The 22,280-nt window shown below is 39.2% G+C and overlaps 1 protein-coding gene across 19 annotated transcripts in view; it reads right to left on the reverse strand.

The window, feature by feature from the left end:
- The window catches only part of LOC116707478 (membrane-associated guanylate kinase, WW and PDZ domain-containing protein 1-like), a 105,570-nt gene that overhangs the window by 14,641 nt on the left and 68,649 nt on the right, over positions 1-22,280 (reverse strand). For 12 of the 19 annotated variants that reach the window (XM_032552342.1, XM_032558566.1, XM_032560070.1 and 9 more), the window contains 8 exons: positions 21,076-21,133; positions 20,767-20,879; positions 18,730-18,852; positions 18,020-18,205; positions 17,224-17,835; positions 7,132-7,166; positions 4,043-4,298; positions 433-524 (listed from right to left, as the gene is read on the reverse strand). In XM_032552342.1, coding sequence (XP_032408233.1) covers positions 433-524; positions 4,043-4,298; positions 7,132-7,166; positions 17,224-17,835; positions 18,020-18,205; positions 18,730-18,852; positions 20,767-20,879; positions 21,076-21,133 — 1,475 coding nt within the window. The remainder of the gene's footprint in view (positions 1-432; positions 525-4,042; positions 4,299-7,131; positions 7,167-17,223; positions 17,836-18,019; positions 18,206-18,729; positions 18,853-20,766; positions 20,880-21,075; positions 21,134-22,280) is intronic. The other 7 variants (XM_032566282.1, XM_032561680.1, XM_032560921.1 and 4 more) reach the window with 2 other exon arrangements.

The raw sequence follows: 22,280 nt of genomic DNA on the forward strand, positions 1-22,280 counted from the left end.
GACCAATCAACAAACCAACTTCCTGTGAGGCAGGCTTGAAACTTTCTACCACTTTACTTTATCCAATTGCAAGCTTTCTGTCATTCTTCAACTTGCTTTCCCTTTCAAGACAAATATATGATGCACAACAGCACAAGGATTGGAGGATACGGCCTTTGCTTCTCCTAACAAGCTGTCTGTAAGGTTCTCTAGAGAGCAACAGCTCCAGATAGGGAGTGGGAGTAATTTGTTAAGACTTTGTGCTATTCTGGTATAAAGGCAGACAGAACTGAAAAGACAGGGGGGAGAAAAACTAATGAAGCAAGCAGCCTGAAACTGAGGAGCATTCAGAAAAGTATTGTTACTGTATGTAAGCATTTATATACACACTTATCTATTAATTTGTAAGCATTTACAGTAAATAATGAGATTTAAAGGTGAAGAGACACTTACAGGTTCTCCAGGCTCATTTCCTCCCAAAATGCGGAAGCCAAAACCAGTATCCTTTCGCCACAGGAAAATGTCTTGCTCCTGGCAATCTGGCACTGAAACATACATAAAAAAAAATCTGTGAGATGTCTCCTTATTGATCCATTACAAACCTAGAAGTTACTATTTTTATCAACTACAACCAGTGCTTTCTAATCACTAAACCAGTGCATCATTGTTCAGTGTGTCTTGTCCTTTTTGCAAAGGCATTGTCACAGAAATATCCAAGATACATTTGTGTTTTTTCCTTGCCTTACTTTCTTATAGAGAGTACACCAGGCCCAGTACTTTTGTATTTAGTCCTTTCCTTCCTGGAGGAAGCCATTGAAAGAGTCTCAACTAACTCCCTTTAACCTTTTTTTTCTTTTTGCATAGAAAGTACACCTAGTTAAGAGCTTCTATATGTTTGCGTTGTGTCTACTTCTCAACATTTTCTCAACCAAAGAAGTGGTATTGTCAATTTCTTCATTTTTTTATCATTACTAATATGAACATTATTTAAGTTTTAGGTTTTCATTATGACTGTTATTTTATCTCTTCTATTCTCACTTGTAATTTAGAAAGCTTTTTGCAAATGAACCATTGTTGGCCTTGTGTTTTATACCAAACAAAATTTTTATTGAAAGTCAAAACATACCTAAACCCATCTATTTAAGAACTCATTGGTCAGTTTAGAAACATTATGGTTTGTGGTTGGTTGCTTCTATCGTCTTGTGCATGTTCTGTTTAAGATGACCTCAATGAAAACCTAAAACCTCACCTAAAGGAGATATATTATTAATTTGTATTTACAACACAAATTTGAATTGCGCAGATTGATTTTTTTCTTCATTTTTCTGTCTCTTCTCTGCTTTACATCTTACTCAAACATGTGCAGTGTCCCACACATTCGCATCTTGCCACAGAGTAAGCAGACTGTGGAGGAGGACGCAGGCAGTTCAGTGTCAGTCTGTTCAACCCACGGGGCCAGCATGCACAGGAGGCACAAGGCCTCTTTTAATGCACCGCCTGCTGTCAGTACGGCTGCCTCTCGAGGCCGGCAGTGAACCCAAGTCCCTCGCCTTCATCTAATGTGTGGTTAGTTTGAAATAAAGTCACTACTAGGGTTCTAATTAACCCTCAGTTCACCTGGGGGGAGAAGTGATCAAAGCTCTGTGTATATATTTTAACGAGAGAAGCAGCTGGACTTTCTCTTGCTTTCTTTAAGAGAAGCCATCTCTTTTCCATTTCCATGGGTCAGAACTAAGGCAGCTTCTTGGTTCAGAAGTGAAACATCTTCCAGAGTCAGAGGTTAAAACAAGAAAGATGTTTTCCATCTATTTTACTTCTGCCCTCCACCAGAGCATTTCTGGAGAATTTGGTGGGAATGCTAGGACTCACCTGGATAAAGAGGACATGACGTAAAACCAGAGTGCAGAAATGACTCTGTTATTTTTAATATTATGTTGAGAAAGAGATAAGCCTCAATGATGCTTTGAAGTCAGTATCACTAGCACATTTATTTTAAATGTGTCCATATTATGTTTCCTTCCAAAACTGGTGGGATGCATACAAATTAGCAGACAAGAATAACACAGTCATTACTATCTGCTCACACTAGACAGGTTACTGTTATCAAGGGTACAGACAAAAGTTGCTGCTTCAAAAGTGCACCACAAGCTCTTCCTATGGCTTAAAGTTCTTTCAATGGAGAGCCGTCACTCCATCCCTTCACCCATCTCACAAACTTGACCTTACAAAGTCTTGTGGGAGCTGATGCCCATTTCTCATTGGGCAAGAGGTGGGGTATACTTTGGACAGGTCACCAATCCATCACAGGACAGACAAAATACACAAAACAGGACAAACATTCAACAAAGGGCCACTAAGCGAGACCAATTAGCCTGGCAGTCAGGTCTTCGGATTAGAGGAGAAGGCTGGAGCGCCAGGAGGGAAAGCATTCTTACACAGGGAGATACACAGCAGGAACAAGCAAACTCCATGAAGAAAGATCCCAGACTGAGGTTGACTGTGCAACCTTACGGAGAAAATAATTAATTCATCTTTTAGTATAGGAGCAGAAACAGATCTAAAATCCTGAGAGTTTGCTCTATTTGCTCTTGCAACTTTCCTCAGTTTTTGCTTTTTTTGACACACATTAGTGTCTAAGATGCAACAGGACACTGATGGAAATCATAATAGCAGGTCCACCTCTATTTTCATCCAAAAAATAAAGCTTGAGATGGTCTAGTCAAAGTTCATACTGTGATGGAAATGCTGTGACATAACCTTAAATTGGTTTTGACGCAAACAAACTGCACACTATGGCAGAATTAAAGCAATTCTGTAAAGAAGGGCCAACACATGTATCTGTTTATCCCTACTGACCGTGTCAATCATTTTCTTTTCATGAGAAACATCAAAAAGAAGCCAACCGGCTTTCTTTTTCTGCTCTTAGGATTCACCCTTCCATCACACTCTCCTTCACTGCAACAGTGCTTTTCAAGCACATACGTTGGATGCACAAATGCATCTGCTGACGAACTCAAGCAGTGTTTGCAGGGATGGGGTGGTATGAACAGCATGAAAATGGAGGCAGGAAATCTAGGGCTGTTAGTAATTCTGTTTTCCCTCTTTCTTGTTTCATTGTGTCTCCTCTTGCTCCCCCGCTGAATCAAAAAAGGGGCTGTAGCTTCTTCAGAGGTTATCAAACATATACACCAATCATCTGCAGCTTAAAGCAACCCTCTCAAGACCCAGTTAATATTTAATTAGCAGCAGTCCTAGTTTCTTCTTGCTGACATTCTTATTAAGCAACTCTGCAACATGCGGCTGGTGCACAACTAGTGCATCTGGCCAAGAACAGTAATTCGACAAGCCAACAACAAACTTGCCGTGCACATCATCCCACTCTGATTACATAATGGCTTTTTGTTGCCACATGAAGCAGGATTTGAGAGTTTATAGCACTGCATACTTCTTCAGGTCTGAATGATTTAGATCACACAGACTCTCCTTCTCATCACATTTTCAGTGTTTCTCCATGAATATTGCAGGAACAAGCCATGGACTAGACAGGATATAAAAGAGCTTCATAGCTGCAATCTGAGGTATCAATTGTGTTTTTTTTTAGTTTGCCATCCAAGTAAACTTTTCAATGCATGAGACGTTCTCTTTTGCTTCGTCTGATGAGATAATGTTTTATCTTTCAACATGAGGTGCATCCACTTTTGAATTTGTGACCTTTCATTTAAAAGATTTGTACATCAGATTTTAAAGAGGAAGGTATTGATGGTGTGTATACGTGGCAAATTAAAACACATTATGTGCCTTTTGATTAGCTTGTTCCCAAGGACACTTCTCCCTCAAGGCTGTTTTTGTCACAGAATCGGATGTGACGATGTGTAAAATCTTGAAGCAAGCACAAAAAAGCCTTAACATGCCACACACACGTGCCTCAAATCTTTCAGATAAGTTTTCTTGTAGATTTTTGACTCAAACTCCAACGAAGTGAAGCAATGTGTGGTTGCTTTTAAGAAGAAACCTTCATGGAAGATTTATCATGCCTCCAACAGGACCAAAGAAATATACTCACGTCGACTTTCATACATGCTCCTGGACTGCGCCCAAATCTTGAAAGGGTCTGGCTTCTTCTGGAGGGTGAGAGTGCCATCTGCAGGGTCCTGCAGGGGCAAGACCGGCAGAGGCTGTGTGGGAGCTGCTGGAGTTGGGACCACTGCCTCACTGGGCATGGCAGAGGGTGGGTGGCTAGGAGAGTCGGTGTGGGCGCTGCGATGGCTGCACACACTGTGCTGGGAGCTGCTCTGACTGTCCTTTCTCTCCAACTGGTGCTGGATGGATGGGAAAAAAAGAGAGACGTTTTTGAGTGTAATGGAACCAGGGGGGCGGGTGTGAACTTATAGTCATAAGATGAAGAAATAGGGGAGAAAGAGGAGAAAAAAGTAACAAACAAATCGAAGACAGGAGTGAAAACAGAGAACAGAGAGAGAGAGAAAGACCGTTCAAGGTCATCTTTTTTAGATATTGTTGTAGAACATTTCTCACTAAAAGTGTCTACTGAGGTAAAAGAAGGGATGACATGGTTTCCATGGATGCAGGACAAAGACAGGTTGAAATAAAGTGAAAGAGATGTTGATTTTTTTCTGAATTTCATTTCTCTTTATAGCCGAAGATTAAAATTTTCTTCCATCTCCAGTACATAAATGCAACCACGATGCAGAATTCACTCAATTTCACTACTATGCTTTAAAAGTTTTTTTTTTGTTTTTTTTACAAGCTCCCCCTTTTTTCATGTGTTTATCCTCCACAGAAACTGGAGTATGTACAGATTACTATGTTAATATTTGTTGACCTGGCCTAAAAAACACTTTCCAGACATAACAATAAGTCCTACTCAGAAAATGTGATTATGACAGTGAAATGGGGGCAGCTCTGACAACTGAATCACTCTTTATTTATTGTAACTAATAAGATGGGGCTTGAAATAGTGGAGAAGTTATTTCACTCATCACACTTTATGAGATGAAGGGTCAAATTCCCATAATGCTTCATAATGAGGACAACAGCCACACAAAATTGACTTTTCATTCAATCACAGGAGACTTGATAATGAAGTGGCGTAGCAGAGAGTCTCTCCTGCATATGGGAGTTTACTGCAAGCATCTATGCAGATTCTAGACTGAAGGCAAAGAGGATGTTCTTGGCAAATGGAAAGTCACATGCAGCGTGACATTTCACTGACATAACACAGGGGAGAAATCTGGCTTTTCCTTAGACGAACACTAATCTGGAGTGACACTCAGCCATGGCCACTGTTGGCACTCGACCCCCAAACAGAGTCTACCCCCCTTCTCAGAATGCAACACCATGTGACCTGAAAAGGTAACTTCCATATCCCTGATGGATACCAAACTAATCCTAATCCTAATATCCAGTCAAGTCAGATGGATGCTTTCAATGTCAGTTACAGGAGAGTGTTTCTTCTGTCTCCGTTTGAGAGAAATTAACTTGTCCCTGACATCTACCGCAGACACGGACAAAATCTGACACACAAAAAATAAAGAATCAAACTTTCAGTCATTGTTTCTACCATTACCATTGGTGACACAGTCATTGACACACTTGCTTTGCCTTGATTTATAATATTTCAGAAGGTTGGCACATAGACGAAGAGGCCTCTTTAAGCATTCCTGTTTGCACAGTATCTTGTCTAGAGTTCTCCTCAGTTCAGCTTAGGACTGGGACAGACATGTAAGAAGGCTGATTTTGAGTCAGAGCCACACTGACATTTATTTGACTAAATCTTTGGTCCATTCCATTGCTGACAGATCCATTAAACAAAAACCACGTATGTTTCTGTTTAATGGTAATATGCACCAAATCTATTTCATTAATGCCCTGGTATTTTAAGGAGTTCATACTGTTCTGCACTTCAAAAAGATTCCCATGATCTTTGGGAGAAAAACAGGCCCACAGTTTCATAGATTATCCACCATACCTGGGAATCAGATGGTCTTCAACATATTTATTGTTTGTGTGACAGAAACCACCTTACAGAGCTTTGTCTCGTGTCACCAAAGAAAATGATTTATTTTAAAGTCCCTCAGAGTTGAGGAAACGCCGCCTGTTGACGTTTGTTATAGTAGAAGAGAAACAATTTTTTGTGGCATCACTCCTATAACTTCACTTTTGGCTAATGCATATCACCAGAGAGTTGAAAAGAAGTCTTGGTTACTCCACTATACCATTCAGTTCTCCAACCTACTATATATATTTTAATCTCTTTTACCATCCTGGTCACTGTGTAGTTTCAAAATAACTACAGTTTCAAAATAAATAAGACTCCTCATGCGGTCTACTGGCCATGTGGCTTTATTCCATGTCTTATTTGTACTCCAGGAAAACAGAAATTTATAGATTGACAATTAGCTCCTAAAAACTCTGATCAACTTTAACATAATTCATTGCACAAATTCTTAAATTGTCACTATCACTTTAATTGTATCACCACTGATTTTGTTTAAAATAAGTGTTTTTTGGTTGTCACCTGGTAATGAAAAAATTTTTCTTAAATTAAAGGTGAAATTTACAATTGCCCTTGAAGAATTGCCTTGCTGATTCTTTCTCAGATTTTCTCTGCCGCCTTTTTTACAATCCACAATTTTGGAACATGACATTGTTTCTCCTCTTTCTGTCAGTGTTCCCTCTGTAACTGTGGGTGATCTGGGTGACTCACAGCTGTGTTTCCCTTCCTTCCTCTCTTCCCTTTTTATCCCAATCTTCTCTTGTTGCCTCTTTCTCTGTGCTGTGGCTGTCTGCCCTCCTCAACAGCTGGTCACAGTTACACTACTCTGCCCAGGCTACGCTATGCTCAATCAGTCACAGAGTGGCAGCATTTCAGGAAGGGTGGGATGCTAAGACAAAGTAAAGAGGATATAAAACAAAGAAAAGTGACAGAAACAAGATCAGAGATTAAAAAATAAGGATCAAACAAAGCTTGGCACAAAGCTTGGCTGGTAATGAAGAAGAGGCAAAGATTTCTGAAGCTTAAGATCTCAGTCACATCTCACAAGTCTGTGCCTTCTGTTCTTAAAATAGCACTTGTTTCAGTGAGGAGTGTGCAGTGATATGCACACAAAGAGGAGAGTTGAAGACAGTACTCACCACCAGCTTTGGGCTTCTCTTGGCTGGCACCACGCCTGCAAAACATCGACACAAAGACAGGGAGAGCATTAATGACCTGCAGTGCTCTTCCTCAGTCCCCTCTGGTCAGATCCTCCTCAGGACGAATGGATGAACCTTCAGGTTCGTGCTGCAGACTAGAAGGCGACTGGCCTGATCCTCCTCCTCGTTCTGCCTCCTCTCCTCTCTCTAACTGAGCAACACACTGTGCCTGGCTGATCGCTGATCTAAGTGTTCTCCGCCCCCTTTTTCTGTATCCCGCTCCACTCCGCGCTCTCAGCCGTGCTAACAGAGGAGCGTCATCAATCTGATTGCGTTACATAGACTGGGCGATGCAGCAGGAGCAGCTACAGGTCTCTTTCACACCACTTCTCCAGGTGGAGTCTCAACTCTTACTTGCACTGAACAAACAACATAAAAGGGAAACCTGTCTGTGTACATCTTCTGAGTGACTCCAGAGCTGCTTCCTCCACTCCCAACTCCACTGCTTTGCTCAGGGCTGACATTGAGAAGCTGATCTTCTCGCTGCTCCCTCCCCCCTTCTCTTCTACTGTGCACCGTGCCTCGCTGTGCCCTTATCTCTCTCTCTCCATCTCGCTCCTACAACATACTGTAAAGAGTAACCAAGAAGATCAATCTCATTTGTGCCTATAAAATATTAATGCTCGCAGCCAGATGTCAGGGGAGATGTCAAACAGCATATCATTGTAGGGAATAACACACATGCCATTTAACCTTTCCAAATATCTCTCATAATTTAAGGTAAAGCATCTTCTACCTCAAATATTAGGTCTACTGAAATACAACCTGGCTATTTAACCCACACAGGACTCTTTCATCTTTTCCCAAGGCGACCCTACATCAAGCTTTTTTTCTTGGCACAGAACATGGAGACAAAAATAGACAAATGAATGCATGAACGACATGAGACGGGATAGGGAAGAGGGCTTGACGTTTCCAAGGTGATCAGGTAGTTTTGTTTTGTTGAGTGGGGGAAGGGAGTATAAATAGAACATAATTTTAATATTAACTGTAGACCTTTCATATATTGCATCCTGCTTTGTCTTCATGTTTGCTATAAAGAAGTAGTTGCAGATTTTCTTTCCTCCGGGGTGTACATCGAGTGTAGAGGGAATCTACCATTGACATCACAACACATCACGCAAACATCCATCCCAAGCTCCTTCTGCTGCATTGGCAAAAAAATCATTAAATGTTAAAACTCTCTGTTGCTGCAAAGCCCCTCTCCACTCAATTCATAATTTATTGCCATCTTTTTTTTTTCTGTTGCACGTTCTCTCCATCTCTCAGATTATGGTGTGCCTCTTACTGGACCAAATGGATCATCTCGCCCACTGAGCAGAGGCTTAAAGCTTTGCTTTATTTTATTTTTAATTTTTTTCCACAGGCCTAAATGATTGCAGATGTGCTTGTGGGTGCGGGTGACATAGGAAGGACGTCCATCACTGGGTCAAATGTCATGTCAATGTAATTGTTTCCTATAACACCGACTGGTTATGTGACCCATGCAATCTACACTTGGCAAAGTGGAAGGTCAAAGTAAAAGACACTCCTACAAGGCAAATATATTTTATAGGAAGAAAACCTAACGATCACAACTGTTAAGTCAAAAGAAGAAGAAATAGCTCGAGCAGGAAGTTAACAGCCAGACCAGTGAGGTGTTGTTTGTGGACATAAAGTTGAGAAAAAAGCTTTCTTTAGCAGCAGTTAGTTCTTCTGTATTTCCACAGATCACCTTATTAAATAAATCAATAACAACTGTAAACAAAAGTTCTTCCAGCATGTTTATCCACAATAATCAGCTGTAGCAGCATTAGTGTTTCTCTGTGATTGAGCTAAATAAGCCATGATATTGGTTTATAGTCAGCTGACTAAATCATTCGTGAGCCGCTGAAGCTCAGAAAGATAAATCCAAGAACTGCATCATGCTGCTTCATTCAGCTCTGAAGAAGCTGCCATAAACTGATTTATGCAATAGATCTGTGACATCAGCAAGTCTTTTTTATGCATGAACAAATAACAGTGCAACAGTTCAATAATACTACAGTATTTGACTACGTTGCAGCTGCTCACATTAAGGGTGGAAAAAAAAATCTTGTCAAAGATCTGGTTTTGTCAGAGACCAGGTAAGGAATCATGAAGCATTGATCAGTGGTGGAGCATAAAAAATTCCCACAGGAGAAATGGTTGGAATCTTCTCCACACAAAAGTAGGATATTTGATAAGCATCTTTTTTTTTTTTTGATGAATTTCCACCAGTCAAATTTGGAGCCAGCAGTTCCAGGGAGGATCAGAATGAGTCAAAGCATATCAGCATTCCTCAATATAAGATTCTCACATGATAATTTAAAGTAAAAATAATAGTTTTACTACATCATATGTACACCAAAAATATTAAACAAAAACATATATAATGTATTCTAACTGCTTTTATTTAAAATATAGCAACAAATTATCTAACTCCTGTTAAAAATGATACTGTGTAAAAAATATATTTTTGTTCAACATACAGCAAAGACCAGATATTGTCAGGTCTGGAGTTGGTTTGGGATGGATTCTAGTTTTGATCACTGTACTTTGATTTCCTTAGTCTCATTCTTTGATTAGATAAGCCTTATTTCCGTTTTACTCTCTTAACCACTCTAGTTTAATTATATTCCTTATACAGTATCTGCTCATTATATCTTAATATTAGATTCATTTTCCTAGTTCCCCTGTATATTTTCCCGTGTCCCTTGTGTCATTTTATTTCTTTCTCTACTCAGCCTGCCTTCTGCTCTCTTCCCTCACACCTACAACCCGTTAGCTATCAGCCCCAGTCTTTTGATCCAGCCTTCATCCCTCACTGTATTTAAAAAGTTTGTAATTTTGAAACTGTAAGGTTTTTAAACTTTGGTATGCCTTGATACTGGTGTGTACAGGAGCATTTACTGCAGATATGCCTTTTTAGGCTTGTTTGTTTTTGTAGAGATAACCGTAGGGCTGTTTTAAACAACGCAATTGTCAAAATGATTGTTGCTACGTTATTCAACACAGCCTTTACTGACTACGGAGTACATTGTGGTGAAGTAAATATCAGTTTTATTCCCCATCTGTTCCCCAAAGAATTAAGATGATGTTCCACATTTTAACTTCCTGGGTTTCTAAAATTCAATATTGCAGAAGAGGTGCTGGGATTCTTAGACATGATCTAAATCTAACAGTGGTGAAGAAGCAGAGCAGGTTCATGCTTTAGGGGCTGAATTTAATGTCAATCAAGCTGTAAATATACTGTAAGTGTTGAATGTAGGTTCAGCTGTCACCCTCTTTGTTGCCTAGCTACAGAAACCTTGACATTTGTTGGCACTACTAAGATGTGGAGCAGGACCTAAAAGATGTAGTTGTTATGGAGACTTAGTAGTAACCATAAGATGTCACGATTTAGAAAATTTGTCTTGCTTTATGTTGCATATCTAGGTGTTTAAAGTCTTTTAATTATGGCTATGAAGTATTTTAGATAGTAGGTATAGATACTTTTCAGACTTACTAGAATACAATGTGCCATTTTGAAGAGGGACTAAATATATCATATTCTAATTCATCTTCCTTTGTCAATGCAAATATTGATTATTATAGATAACTGATAAAAAATTTCTGGACACTGATAAACTGAAAAGTGAAAAACAAAAAAAATCATTGCAAGACTACAACACTGAAATAAAATATTGCAGGTTTTTGCAGGTTTGCAAGGGGAGTTGAATAGTGTGGAGTGAACTGCACTTTGGAAATGCAGTTATAAACAAACACACCTTGCAATGTAAATATTTTTTGAGGAATATTGTGGATAATAACTGGAATTTAAAGTATTGTGCAACTCATTCTGGTTCTACAAGAATGAGAAACGTAATGTCAAGCAGTTCTGCAAGCTAAGAAACTAAACAAAATACCAAGAAAAAACAGAAAGCAGGACACTACATAAAGGCTTTTTACCCAAAGTAGTCAAAAACCTGACAAGGCAAATACGTGAAACGGAGATTGTTTAGAGACCAATGCTGTGCGGATCTATTTGTTGTAAAGGTGGGGAGAAAAATTACCAAAATATCTGCATTCGTGCTGACGGCAGAGGAGGATCCTCTTTATTTCACAGTATGAACATTTTATTTTTCTAATGGTTAAAAAAGATTTACTTTTATAATGTTTTTTCAGGAATTTATTACCATCTTTCAATTAATGTCAGAAAAAGATGAGATATAAGAGAGTATACCAGTCTTGCACGCAAACAAGTTTTTTATTTTTATTCATAAGAAGCAGAAACATCAAATATTCAGGCCAAACAACACATAGATGTTGTTGAGTGGGCCCAAACGATGTACGCAGGTTTATCATTCTTTCATCATTTTCAAAGGGAATCTGCAGCAGCTTGAATGGACCTTACTTCTCTGAGCTGCTGAGGATGTGGCCTTGGTGACTCCAAGCTGAGCCCACACGGATTGAGTGAATAGTCCTTCCTCCAGGTTTTCTATCAATTTTGTTAGAGAAAACAAAAAAACTGAGTAATGCTTTGGTTTATTAAATAAAGCCCGTCAACCTTTGTCCTTGCTCTCCATACAAGATTGTCCCAGTATCCTGCTGTCCTTTCCATTCATCTGCTCTAAATTATTTTGGTAATAGTTCATTCCTCCACATTCATTTCCTCTTGATTTTATTCCCCTTTCTTTTGTTTTTTATTTTCTCTCCTCTTTCTCCTTTTCTCTGGGGACAGAAGCACTCTGCAAGATTGTCATAGCAACAACGATGGAAAGAGAAGATGGAGGAGTCATAGCTGGCCTGCCCTCCTTTACAGGGAAGCGCCTAAGTGGGTGAGTACACTTGATGCAATCTTTAATGTTGTAGGTGATGAAACAAGTATTTAATAAAAAGAAGTCACTTATAATTTATCATTCTATTTTTAATGGAGAAAATATAATTGGAATAAAAATTTATCCACTGGTGCATATTTGCATTTTCTATAATTAAATAATTTCTAAAGACATATTCAATAATATAAAAAAACTCATTTTAAATAGATCAGCATTTTGAAAACTGTTTATCTTTCAAAAGAAGACAGCTAAGCTATGCACATTAGCCTAATTAGATGTCATTGATTTAATTAGGTGAAGTTAGAGTTTCTTTAAGAAATTTACAGGTAATCCAGAAAAGTGCACATAACTCCTGGTGTCTAAAACTACTGTGTGAAAGATGTGAGAAAGAATTTATACACTGTGATTAATGCACAAAACAGAAACAAATAGTAGATTATTGATGCAAGCAATCGGGCGACCCCTTCAGGGCATAATGACCTAGGGGTCTGCAACCTCGAGCTTTCACAATAGCTCTGGCTAAAATGCAGATTTTAGCTATTTTTTTCATAGCTAAAATGCCATTAAAAGTACCAGTAATGTTTTTAGATCTATTTTTCTTGTAAGATAGGTGCCTTATTTTTTTTTTACAAATATCACCCTTGCATTATATAAAATGTATCCGTTCGTGTTATGTTTTTCTTTTTTCTTTAAACCTAAACTCAGAGATAAAATGCTTTTTAGAATAACAACATATTCCCTATTGTAGCTATTCATTAAGAACTAGAAGTTGTCTTTTCAAAAGGATGTAGGATGTAGTTCTTGTGAGGAAGCCCCATCAGCAGCAAGCTGAAACTGTTCTACAAAATAATCTATAAAATAAGATCGATCGGCATTTCATTTCCTGCACAGTGGCGCAGTTGGTAGCACTGTTGCCTTGCAGCAAGAAGGTCCTGGGTTCGATTCCCGGCCGGGGTCTTTCTGCATGGAGTTTGCATGTTCTCCCTGTGCATGCGTGGTTTCTCTCCGGGTACTCCGGCTTCCTCCCACAGTCCAAAAACATGACTGTTAGGTTAATTGGTCTATCTAAATTCTCCCTAGGGGTGTGTGTGTGTGTGTGAATGGTTGTTTGTCCTGTATGTCTTTGTGTTGCCCTGCGACAGACTGGCGACCTGTCCAGGGTGAACCCCGCCTCCCGCCTGGAACGTAGCTGGAGATAGGCACCAGCAACCCTCCCGACCCCATTAGGGACAAGGGTGAACAGAAAATGGATGGATGGATGAATGGATGGGCATTTCATTTCTATTTTTGATTTATATGGCTGAGTTCTTAGTACTTAACTTTTTAACTCACTGACTGTTTTTTTTTTTAAACACAGCTACCCAGACATGATTGCAAAACATTCAGGCATCCCTGTTCCATGCTCTATTTGTATAAAGTTAGGAAGTTCAGTTTAGAGTGATTCCGTCAAAGTGACAAGGACAGACAGAAATGTATGACAGAGGATGTTTTTAATCTGCTGTGCTGATCTATCAAGACAGAACACTTGATTTGAACCTTTGACGAAAATTCTTTAAATTAGGTGAAGTTCAGGTTTTAAGCATCTCCTCACCAAGTAGAGCTATAGTAGCATGTGTACCTCATATTTTTTTATAGAAGGCTGTCACCAAAAAAAAACAACTTGCATTTTGTAGTCTTTACTCCTCTTAAAAGCTGAGTCTGCTCACTCTGAGTCAGACAGCAGAGATTGATGAATCGCTGATAAACAGATTAGGGCTTTTCCTTCTCTCGATGAAGCCTACCTTATTTCTCCTCCCCCTGCTATCTGTCTCCTGTACATCTCCGAAACCAATCCTCTCATACACGCTTCCCTTTGGTGAACTTCCCGCTCTGCTCAGCAAATCTCACCCTCTCTCTTCTCTAATCCTCCACCTCCACTCTTTCGAAGCACGATCCCTGCTCCTCTTATTCCCATGCACTCCTCTTACAACTCTTTTTTTAGCTATAGTTGACCAACACACTAGCTCTGGAGTGAGGATAAAGTCACAGATGCATGCTCAACCATAAAGTCAAACAGAAATCTCATTGGAAGGAGCTTTCAGTCAGTTTCAATAAATGCAGTAGCGGTTTCTTCAGTGATACATCTTTAATTTTCTGCTCATGCAGTTTACTGATACTACATATCTAAAGCTACTGTCTCACTGTCTCATCATGTATGTTAGTGTATCTGAAAACACATTTTATGTATGTCTAAACATGAAGAAATAAAGTTTATTTTGTAATGCATTAAATTGGTTTCCTAAAGTTGTCAAGTTATTGTGAAGTGAATTAATATGAAAACATATCTGAGTGCCCCATCATGTACTTCCGGTATTCAGCATGACGAGGTGAGTGAATCTACAGACAAAGCATCTACATTACACAACAAGAGATCATTACTGTGACTGCTGAATAACTTTTGCATATGTTGTGCAAATGTTCCATGACATCTCTCAGATGCAACACTTGTGCCACATTACAAAAAAAGAAAAGGCAGCCTGCTTTGGCTTCAGATCTATTCATAATCAGATATGGCAGAAAGCATTGCAGGAGTGTGAATTACTTTAAACTGAATATTACTGAAATACAAAAGCATAAGCAAAGACACGATAGTGTAACAGGAATTATTCAGATGTACTATATTTGTAAAGTAATTAAGCTAAGAGGAAAATGACATGTTTGAAAAAAAAGGATTCCAATGAAACTGAAAACTCTCCACTGTATTTTTTATTTAGTTCTTTATTATTGTAGCTGACTTTTCGGCTGATAATTACAGCACCTTACCAACTGATAATCAACTGCTTTCATAATCTGTTTTGATCTTTATGACTCTGCAGTTTTTCTGTCATTATTATTACACAGCACAGAATTGATGGAATTAGCATTAGCAATCCCATCAATTCAATCCTTCAATCCAATAACTTTGTCTACAAGTTAAAGTTTGATCTATAATTTATAGACAAAGTGCACATGGATAGGTTGGAAATTAAACATTTCTGAAAAACCTACAAAAAATGTCACTGAAAATTTGTACAAAATGCCCTGCCAGATTAGTTGCTTATTTGTTATACTTGAAATTGAAAGCATCCAAACAAACACTTGAAAATTGCAGCCCCGCCTCCACCTCCCGCTTACCCCTGGAAGGGTACTGTGTGTCCCTCATCACCTCGCCATTCACCTGAACACCCCGTTATTACAGGTTGGTGTTAAAGCCAGCAGACATGATCTACAAACCTGCCAGTCACCCTGCCAGCTCCTGTGACTTCTGAAGCCTCCTACCCATTTATCCTCTCATTTATTCCCTCTCTGTGCTTTGCCCTCGGAGCTTGCTTCTGTACTATTCGTCTCCTCACACCTTCACACAAACCCACACACAGAGGTTCGTAATGATGCTGACATTTAACACAATACAGCAGTTATTCCAGCAGCAGTGCACAAGGTCAACTCATTAGATCTCATAATTGATGTGTGGTGCATATCCCAAGCTGCCGTCAATATAGCAATCACGTGGTTAGAAATTTAACATAGAAGAATCTGAGGAACCTTGAATGCGTGTGTCTGTTTGAATACTAGCTCATGTTTTTTTCTTATTTGACATCTTGTATATAAGAACAAGCGTACTGATTGAACAGGCAAGAAGTCCAGTTTGTAGAAACTCTGAGTCTATTTATAAGCCTAAAAATGAAGGCCTTTCCGAAAGCTCCATACGTTAAAGTGCCTTACCTTTCACATTCTCACGTTAGGGGCACAACTTTAACACATTTTACTAGGATTCTATGCGACGCATGAACAAAAAATAATGCAGAATTGTTAAGTAAAAGAAAAAAATAGGAAGGCTTTTTTTGTTTGTTTTACAAATAAAAGTCTGAAAAGTGGAGCATGCATCCTGTATTGAGTCAATACTTTTTGCAGAACCACCTTTTGCTGTTATTAAAGCTGAAAATCTTTTGAGATATGGCTCAAAGCCTGAAGATTTTCTCTCATTTTTAGAAGAATATTTCAAACTGCGTTAGATTGGAAGGAGAGAATCTGTGAACATAAACTGATAAATCTTGCCACTCATTTTCAATTTGTTTGGACTTTGCTTAGGTCATTCTACCACATGAATACAGAATGCTTTTTTTGAAAATCATCCATGTTTGTTGAGTTCTCTTTGAGTTCACCTTAACTGCTGCCAGTTAAAGTGGATTGCCATGCACTCCAATTCTGGAGGATGGACTAAGCAGTGTTCTGTGAAATGCTCTAAATGTGCAATATTGTTTTATAACAAAAACCTGCTTTGAATTTCTCTACAACTTTCTTCACAAAATGTTTACTGTATTCCTTCATCTTCAGACCTCTAAGGTCTCCACAGAATGACTTTATTAAATCTGTAGTAAGGGTTAGACACAGGTTGACTCTATTTACTTAAAAGGAGCTTTGTGAAAGCTTGTGTTTGGGTTTTATTTAAGGTTATCAGATTAAAATGTACTAAGCACACCCCATTTTTTAAGATTTTAAGAAAATGAAATAAATGTTTTGTTCTTTGGCTTCACAATTACAAAATGTGGTACTTTGTGTTGGCCTATCACATATAATGTCAGCAAGATGAATTGCAGTTTGTGGCTGTAACATGGCAAAATGGAAAAAAGCTCAAGTGGTGAGAATACTTTTGTAAGACACTATTATATGTGATTTCAATAGTGAATATAACATGAACCATTATGTGGAAAGGACAACAATGAAGACAAAGCTTGATTGACTCTACTTCATTTCAGATGGTGATTAGGTGTAGAAACATGTGAAACACATCCAACTACTGCAGGGGCAGTTTAAGGTGACAAACATTTACCAGTGATCTACGAGCCTCTGACCTAATGTGCAGCAATTTTCTCCCCCTCATTCATCTATCTTGACTCTCTACCCATCCTCCCACTCTCTCACACTCCTGTACCCCCACCCTCATCTCATCCTGCTGTCTCTGTACCTTTCCTCCTTCCATCCTATCCAGTCTTAGCATTTTCATCCTGCAGCCCACTCTCTTTCTCTCTCTTCTCCATTTCATTGTGTCACTCTCTACTTGCCAACTATTCAGACAGTTGTCTATTCAGCAGATTAAACTATGTTCTCTTGTGCACTTCATCTCGCAGCATGTCATGTCAAAACTTCATTTCCTGCAGACATTCATCATCTTCATACTCTGAGATGTCACACATACCTCTTTGCACTAACATGGTGACTTCACTGCCTCTCGGACATTTGCTGAGCAGATCCACCACTTGGTTGTGGCTCATATTCTGGACATTTCTCTTGTTGACTTCCATCAGGATGTCCCCCTCTTTCAGGCCACGGCACCGTGGATAGTCCACTATCTGCTTGACCCTCTGTCCGCCTCCCGTCAGACTGTCAGCGATGGTGAACCCAAACCCTTTGTCTCCCTTCTCCATGTGGATGGTGATCAGCTCTGGCTGGGTGGCAATGGCTGAAGCCAGGGTGACCACATCACTGGAGTAGCCGTGTGAACCGTTGGAGGCTACCTCGGCCAGGGGGCTGTGCGGCCGTGGCTCCCGCATTCCATTGATGGGTCCGGCCTGATTGGTGGGTGCGTCAAAAGTCTCTTGTCCATTGACAATGATTGGCTCTTTATCCAAGATCGCCACAGATGTCACTAGGCTGGTGTTGGGGTCATCGGGGTCAAATGGCAGCGGATAGCCACGGCATAAGGATAGGTCCACCATTGAGCCGATAGGGATGGACTGGAAAATCTTCACCACCTGTGCATGAGTGTAGCCTAGCACGATGGTGTCATTCACACTGACGATTACGTCGCCTACAAAAAGGAAGACGGTATCTTCAGCAATGTTTCTATTACCCAGTAAAAACTCTGTTACTGTTTGTTACATCTCCTATTAGTTTCACAGTAGTGAGATTTCAAAGGTAAGTTGTTCAAAAACACCTTTGTGGGTTTCTGAATGAAAGCAGTGCCCTCTTTTGATGAAGGCTGTGTACTACACCTGTCTCCATTTTGCCATCCACAGCTGCAGGCCCGTCCAGCACCAGACTTTTGATCTGCAGGAACTCATCGGGCTCGTCACCTCCAACTACTGTGAAGCCGAATCCACGGCGACTTTTCTTCAGCTTGGTATTGATGAAGGTTCCTTTCAGCTCTGCAGGATTTCTGGTGAAGAAAGGTTTCCCTCCTGGAGAAAGCAAACAACAACTCAAACTCTGGTCCAGAGAGCACACTGCTGCATATAATCAACAACCCATTGTTTACTTTTAATAAATGACATGGGGAACACAAAGTATTTATGAAAGAAAATAGGAATTGACTACAATATGGAAGAAGAAGGAAGTTAAGATTAAATATGCGAGGAAAAACATAAATGTATGGAAATGTGTAATAGTGATGTTGGTTTAAAGGACTGAAGAAAAGCTCAAGGTAGCCATAATATACACAGATCCTGATAAGAATGGTGAAATTAAGATAAATTAAGAAAAAAAGTGTAAATATAAATAAATATAATAAAACAGCAATAAAAGAAATAAGCATATACAATGATTTAAAATCAGATTAAAGAACAAAATATATGTAAAATATTCTACTGCCAGGATATATAATTTCATTTGCTGGACAAAACTAAGTAGCACTACAAAAAGATAACCTCGGGCACACATGCCATGTTAATTAAATGAAGGAGAAATATCTACAAGTGAGACTTACTCTTAACTCCAACCGGGCCAGGAGGAAGAGCAGGTGGGACTTGTGGGTCCCTGTAGGTCTCCAGGTGGTTTGGAGCATAGCTTGCCAGTGGAGCTGCTGCTGATGAGTGTTCCTCTATCCACTCTGCACACACATCGATCATTCCCACTTTAATCCCATACTTACCATACAGGTGCTGAATTTATTTATATGTAACATGAACACACATAAAGAACACACAATAAACACAGAGCTTAAAGCAAACTCTGCATGTATCCATTTATTCAAGTAACTATTTAAAAAAGTGAAACTTGTATAGATTCTTTACACATACGTAGAAATATTTCAAGTGCTTAACTGATTCATTTTGATGATTATGGCTTAAAGCTCACATTTTTCTGAAAAATTTAAATAGCACTCAAGACCATTAAGAAGAGATTTCTAATACAAGATGGTTTAGCCTACACAATCATGGGGAAAGAACTGCTTGACATTCCCCCAAAAGTAGAGAAAGCCCCCAAAAAAGGTACTGCTGAAGAACCTGACGGTTCTCAGAATGCATCATCGAAGCAAATGATTAGAAAGGCTAAAAAGAAAAGGTAGACAAAGGTGCACAAGCAACTGGGATAACTTCAGGCTTTTTAAGACTGCGAAGCAAAGACACTTTAAGAGTTTGTGGGGGTTTCAGAAGCCTAAGTCAGTGTGTCAAACAGCATCACACACTGACAGATCCAGGAGACAGGCTACAATCATTTTAGTCCTTTTGATAAGGTGCTGCTGCTGAATAAAGTCAATACCAGGACTATGTTACCTGGGAAAGGGAAGAGGGAAAAGGTTTGACTTGTTGCTCAGGGTTCCAAAGTCCTCTTTTTAGATGGATGTAAATGTTGCATTTCATTACAAAATCAAGATCTCACAGTAACAGGGAATGTTTCAACAGTCAGCAATGCTTTGGGAATCATGATACGTGGTATTGTTGGGCCAACGTGTTTTAATAAATCCGAAGTCAGCACAGCTGTTAACAGGAAACGTTAGACAACTTCATGCTGATTAATTTTCGCAGCAGGACGTGGCACCTGCCGAATCTTGACAAAAGTAAAAACTACGTAGAGAGAGACTAAGTAGCATAATCCAGAAGCAGATGAGTCACCAGAATCCACAGTGCAGATGAACTGAGTGCTGCTGTTAAAGCAACCTGAGCTTCTTCGACACTTCAGCAGAACCACAGGCTAATCGCCTCCATCCCACATCTCAATGATGCAGGAATTCATACACTAGGAGACCTGACAGAGTAATGAATGTACATCCTGTAGAGAAAATGGATATACTTTTCAGTAGGTGGCCACTTTTGAATTAAACAAATGAATTTTTGTTCTTATTTATTTTTTAAAACGTCTTTGTGGCACTAGTGGCTTTATTGGCACTTACCAGACAGAAAAAGTTCAAAGATCTCAGGTTGGGAATTGAACAAAGGGCGGCCACGTCCGCTACAACATCCAGTGCCCCGTTTTTGTTTATCCACATTTTTCGCATTTCTTTCTATAAGCCATTATCATCAAAATAAGCAAAAACAAAAATCACAAATGTCTCTTTGTGAATCCAATTATTGAAATTAGTGACGTTCTTGATAATATACAAGTTGCACATTCACTAAAATTATAAGTACAAGTAGTATTCAGTTCAAACATCACAGTTTTACAACAACAGAGATAAAGTGAACATCCCCCCTTTGTTTATAATGATGTGATACTGCAATGATCAAATACAAAATGGTAGTTATGGCTAAAAAACACATAAATTAAAACCTGAATTTAAAGACAACACCAGGACTTGGGCCAGCTTAATTTTGGTAAAACCACAAGTAGCAAAATTTGGAAAACCTTATTTTTTTTAACTGCAACATTATTTGGAGAGAACATGTTAAAAACAACAACAACAACAAAAACAGGACAATGAGGAATAATAAATTCTGGCCGAACTCCTGGCAAACACCAGACGAACAAGAAAGACATGACACTGACAGACATGAAGAAAGAAAGAAATGGGCAGGAAACGAACCTCGGATATACCGCTCACCTTCTGGAGGCTGCGGCGGTTGCTGCTGTTCCAGGATTTTTTGACGCCGCGCCTCCAACACTGGGTTCTCATACTGGGTCTTCCTGTTTATATGGCTTTGAAAGACAAACATAGGGTAAAGAAAGAAATCACAGTGATATAAAACATAATTGTGCCTGTAATGTCAGAAAAAAACCCTTCACCAGTATGTTTTTATGGAAAAGAATGACCAGATTTGCAAGAAGACTTTAAAAGTGGCAGAACCCACGTTTGTCTTTGTGAAGTGATGCGTCAATGAGGTGATTAACTTACTCAACATAATACACTCCATACACCGGGTCATCTATTCTCTCCCATCCTGGAGGCAGCTCTGGAATACAGAGAGTACACAGCATTAAACATAAACACTCTTATCTCAGTCATTAGCACAGATGAGATAAGACCAGTGGTGGGGATACAGTGATCTTTATTTGTCTTTCTGCTTCCAGCGAATTTGTCAGAACATGTTATTTTTTATTTTTTTTTAATTTTTTCCATTTTTTTCTCCGAAGAGTTTTTGCGGCTCTAGTGGCTCATATTTTTTCTACAGTAGGCAGACAGGAAGGAGGGTGAGGAGAGGGGGGAAGACAAGCGGCAAAGGTCGTCGGGACCGGGAGTCGAACCCGCGACGTCCGCGTCGAGGACTAAGGCCTCCAAACGTGGGGTGTGCTAACCCCCTGCGCCGCCACAGCACGTCCCCAGAGCATGTTATTTTATCGAAGTTGAACTAGTAAAAAATATGTCCTCAAAATTACAACCAACAACAACTTACTTTACAACCATTTTACTACTGTATTTTATGAGATTATAGCAAGAACAGATTGGACGTCAAGAACAATTACAACTTTTAATGGATCCATGTTTCATTTTTATTAGTTTAGTGAAAGCACACTCCATTTGTTTAAGAACCATTATGCTCTTTATGGCTACAATAATTACTTTTGTTATAACTAAAATTTTACAAAAAATGGAGAGATAAAAAAGGTTTTTTTTACACAGTCATAAACATCGCAGAACAAATAAAGAGCTGGACTAATTATAGAAGATTTGCTTTCTTTTCAGTGTGAGCATCCTTCATTTTCAATGTGACATCTTAAACTATGCTTAAAAGCTGTGTGAAATGTTCAGCTGGAATTGTGCCAGTAGCTACATAGTAGGTTTAAAAATTGAGGTGCATCTTTCCAAGGAACATAAAACCAAAAATTAGGAAGGATGTAGGAAAATATTTGAGCCCACTTGTACAATTTTTGAGATTCCGTGGTTTTGATCAAAACCAGAATGAGTTAAACTTGTTTAAAACTAATTATATTTTTTTAACAACTTCAGTGTTGTGTTGTTTTAAGATTCTGCTGAAAGAATGTCTGTTCAAATCAGTCATCAAAAGTCTAACGTCAATGTAACATTCATTCAAATTATAAACATATGTAAACCCATTTTTAGCTGTAACGCCATCCTGGAGGGAGCCATTGACTGAGACA

This window comes from Xiphophorus hellerii, chromosome 1, assembly GCF_003331165.1.
Source record: "Xiphophorus hellerii strain 12219 chromosome 1, Xiphophorus_hellerii-4.1, whole genome shotgun sequence".
NCBI lineage: Eukaryota > Metazoa > Chordata > Actinopteri > Cyprinodontiformes > Poeciliidae > Xiphophorus > Xiphophorus hellerii.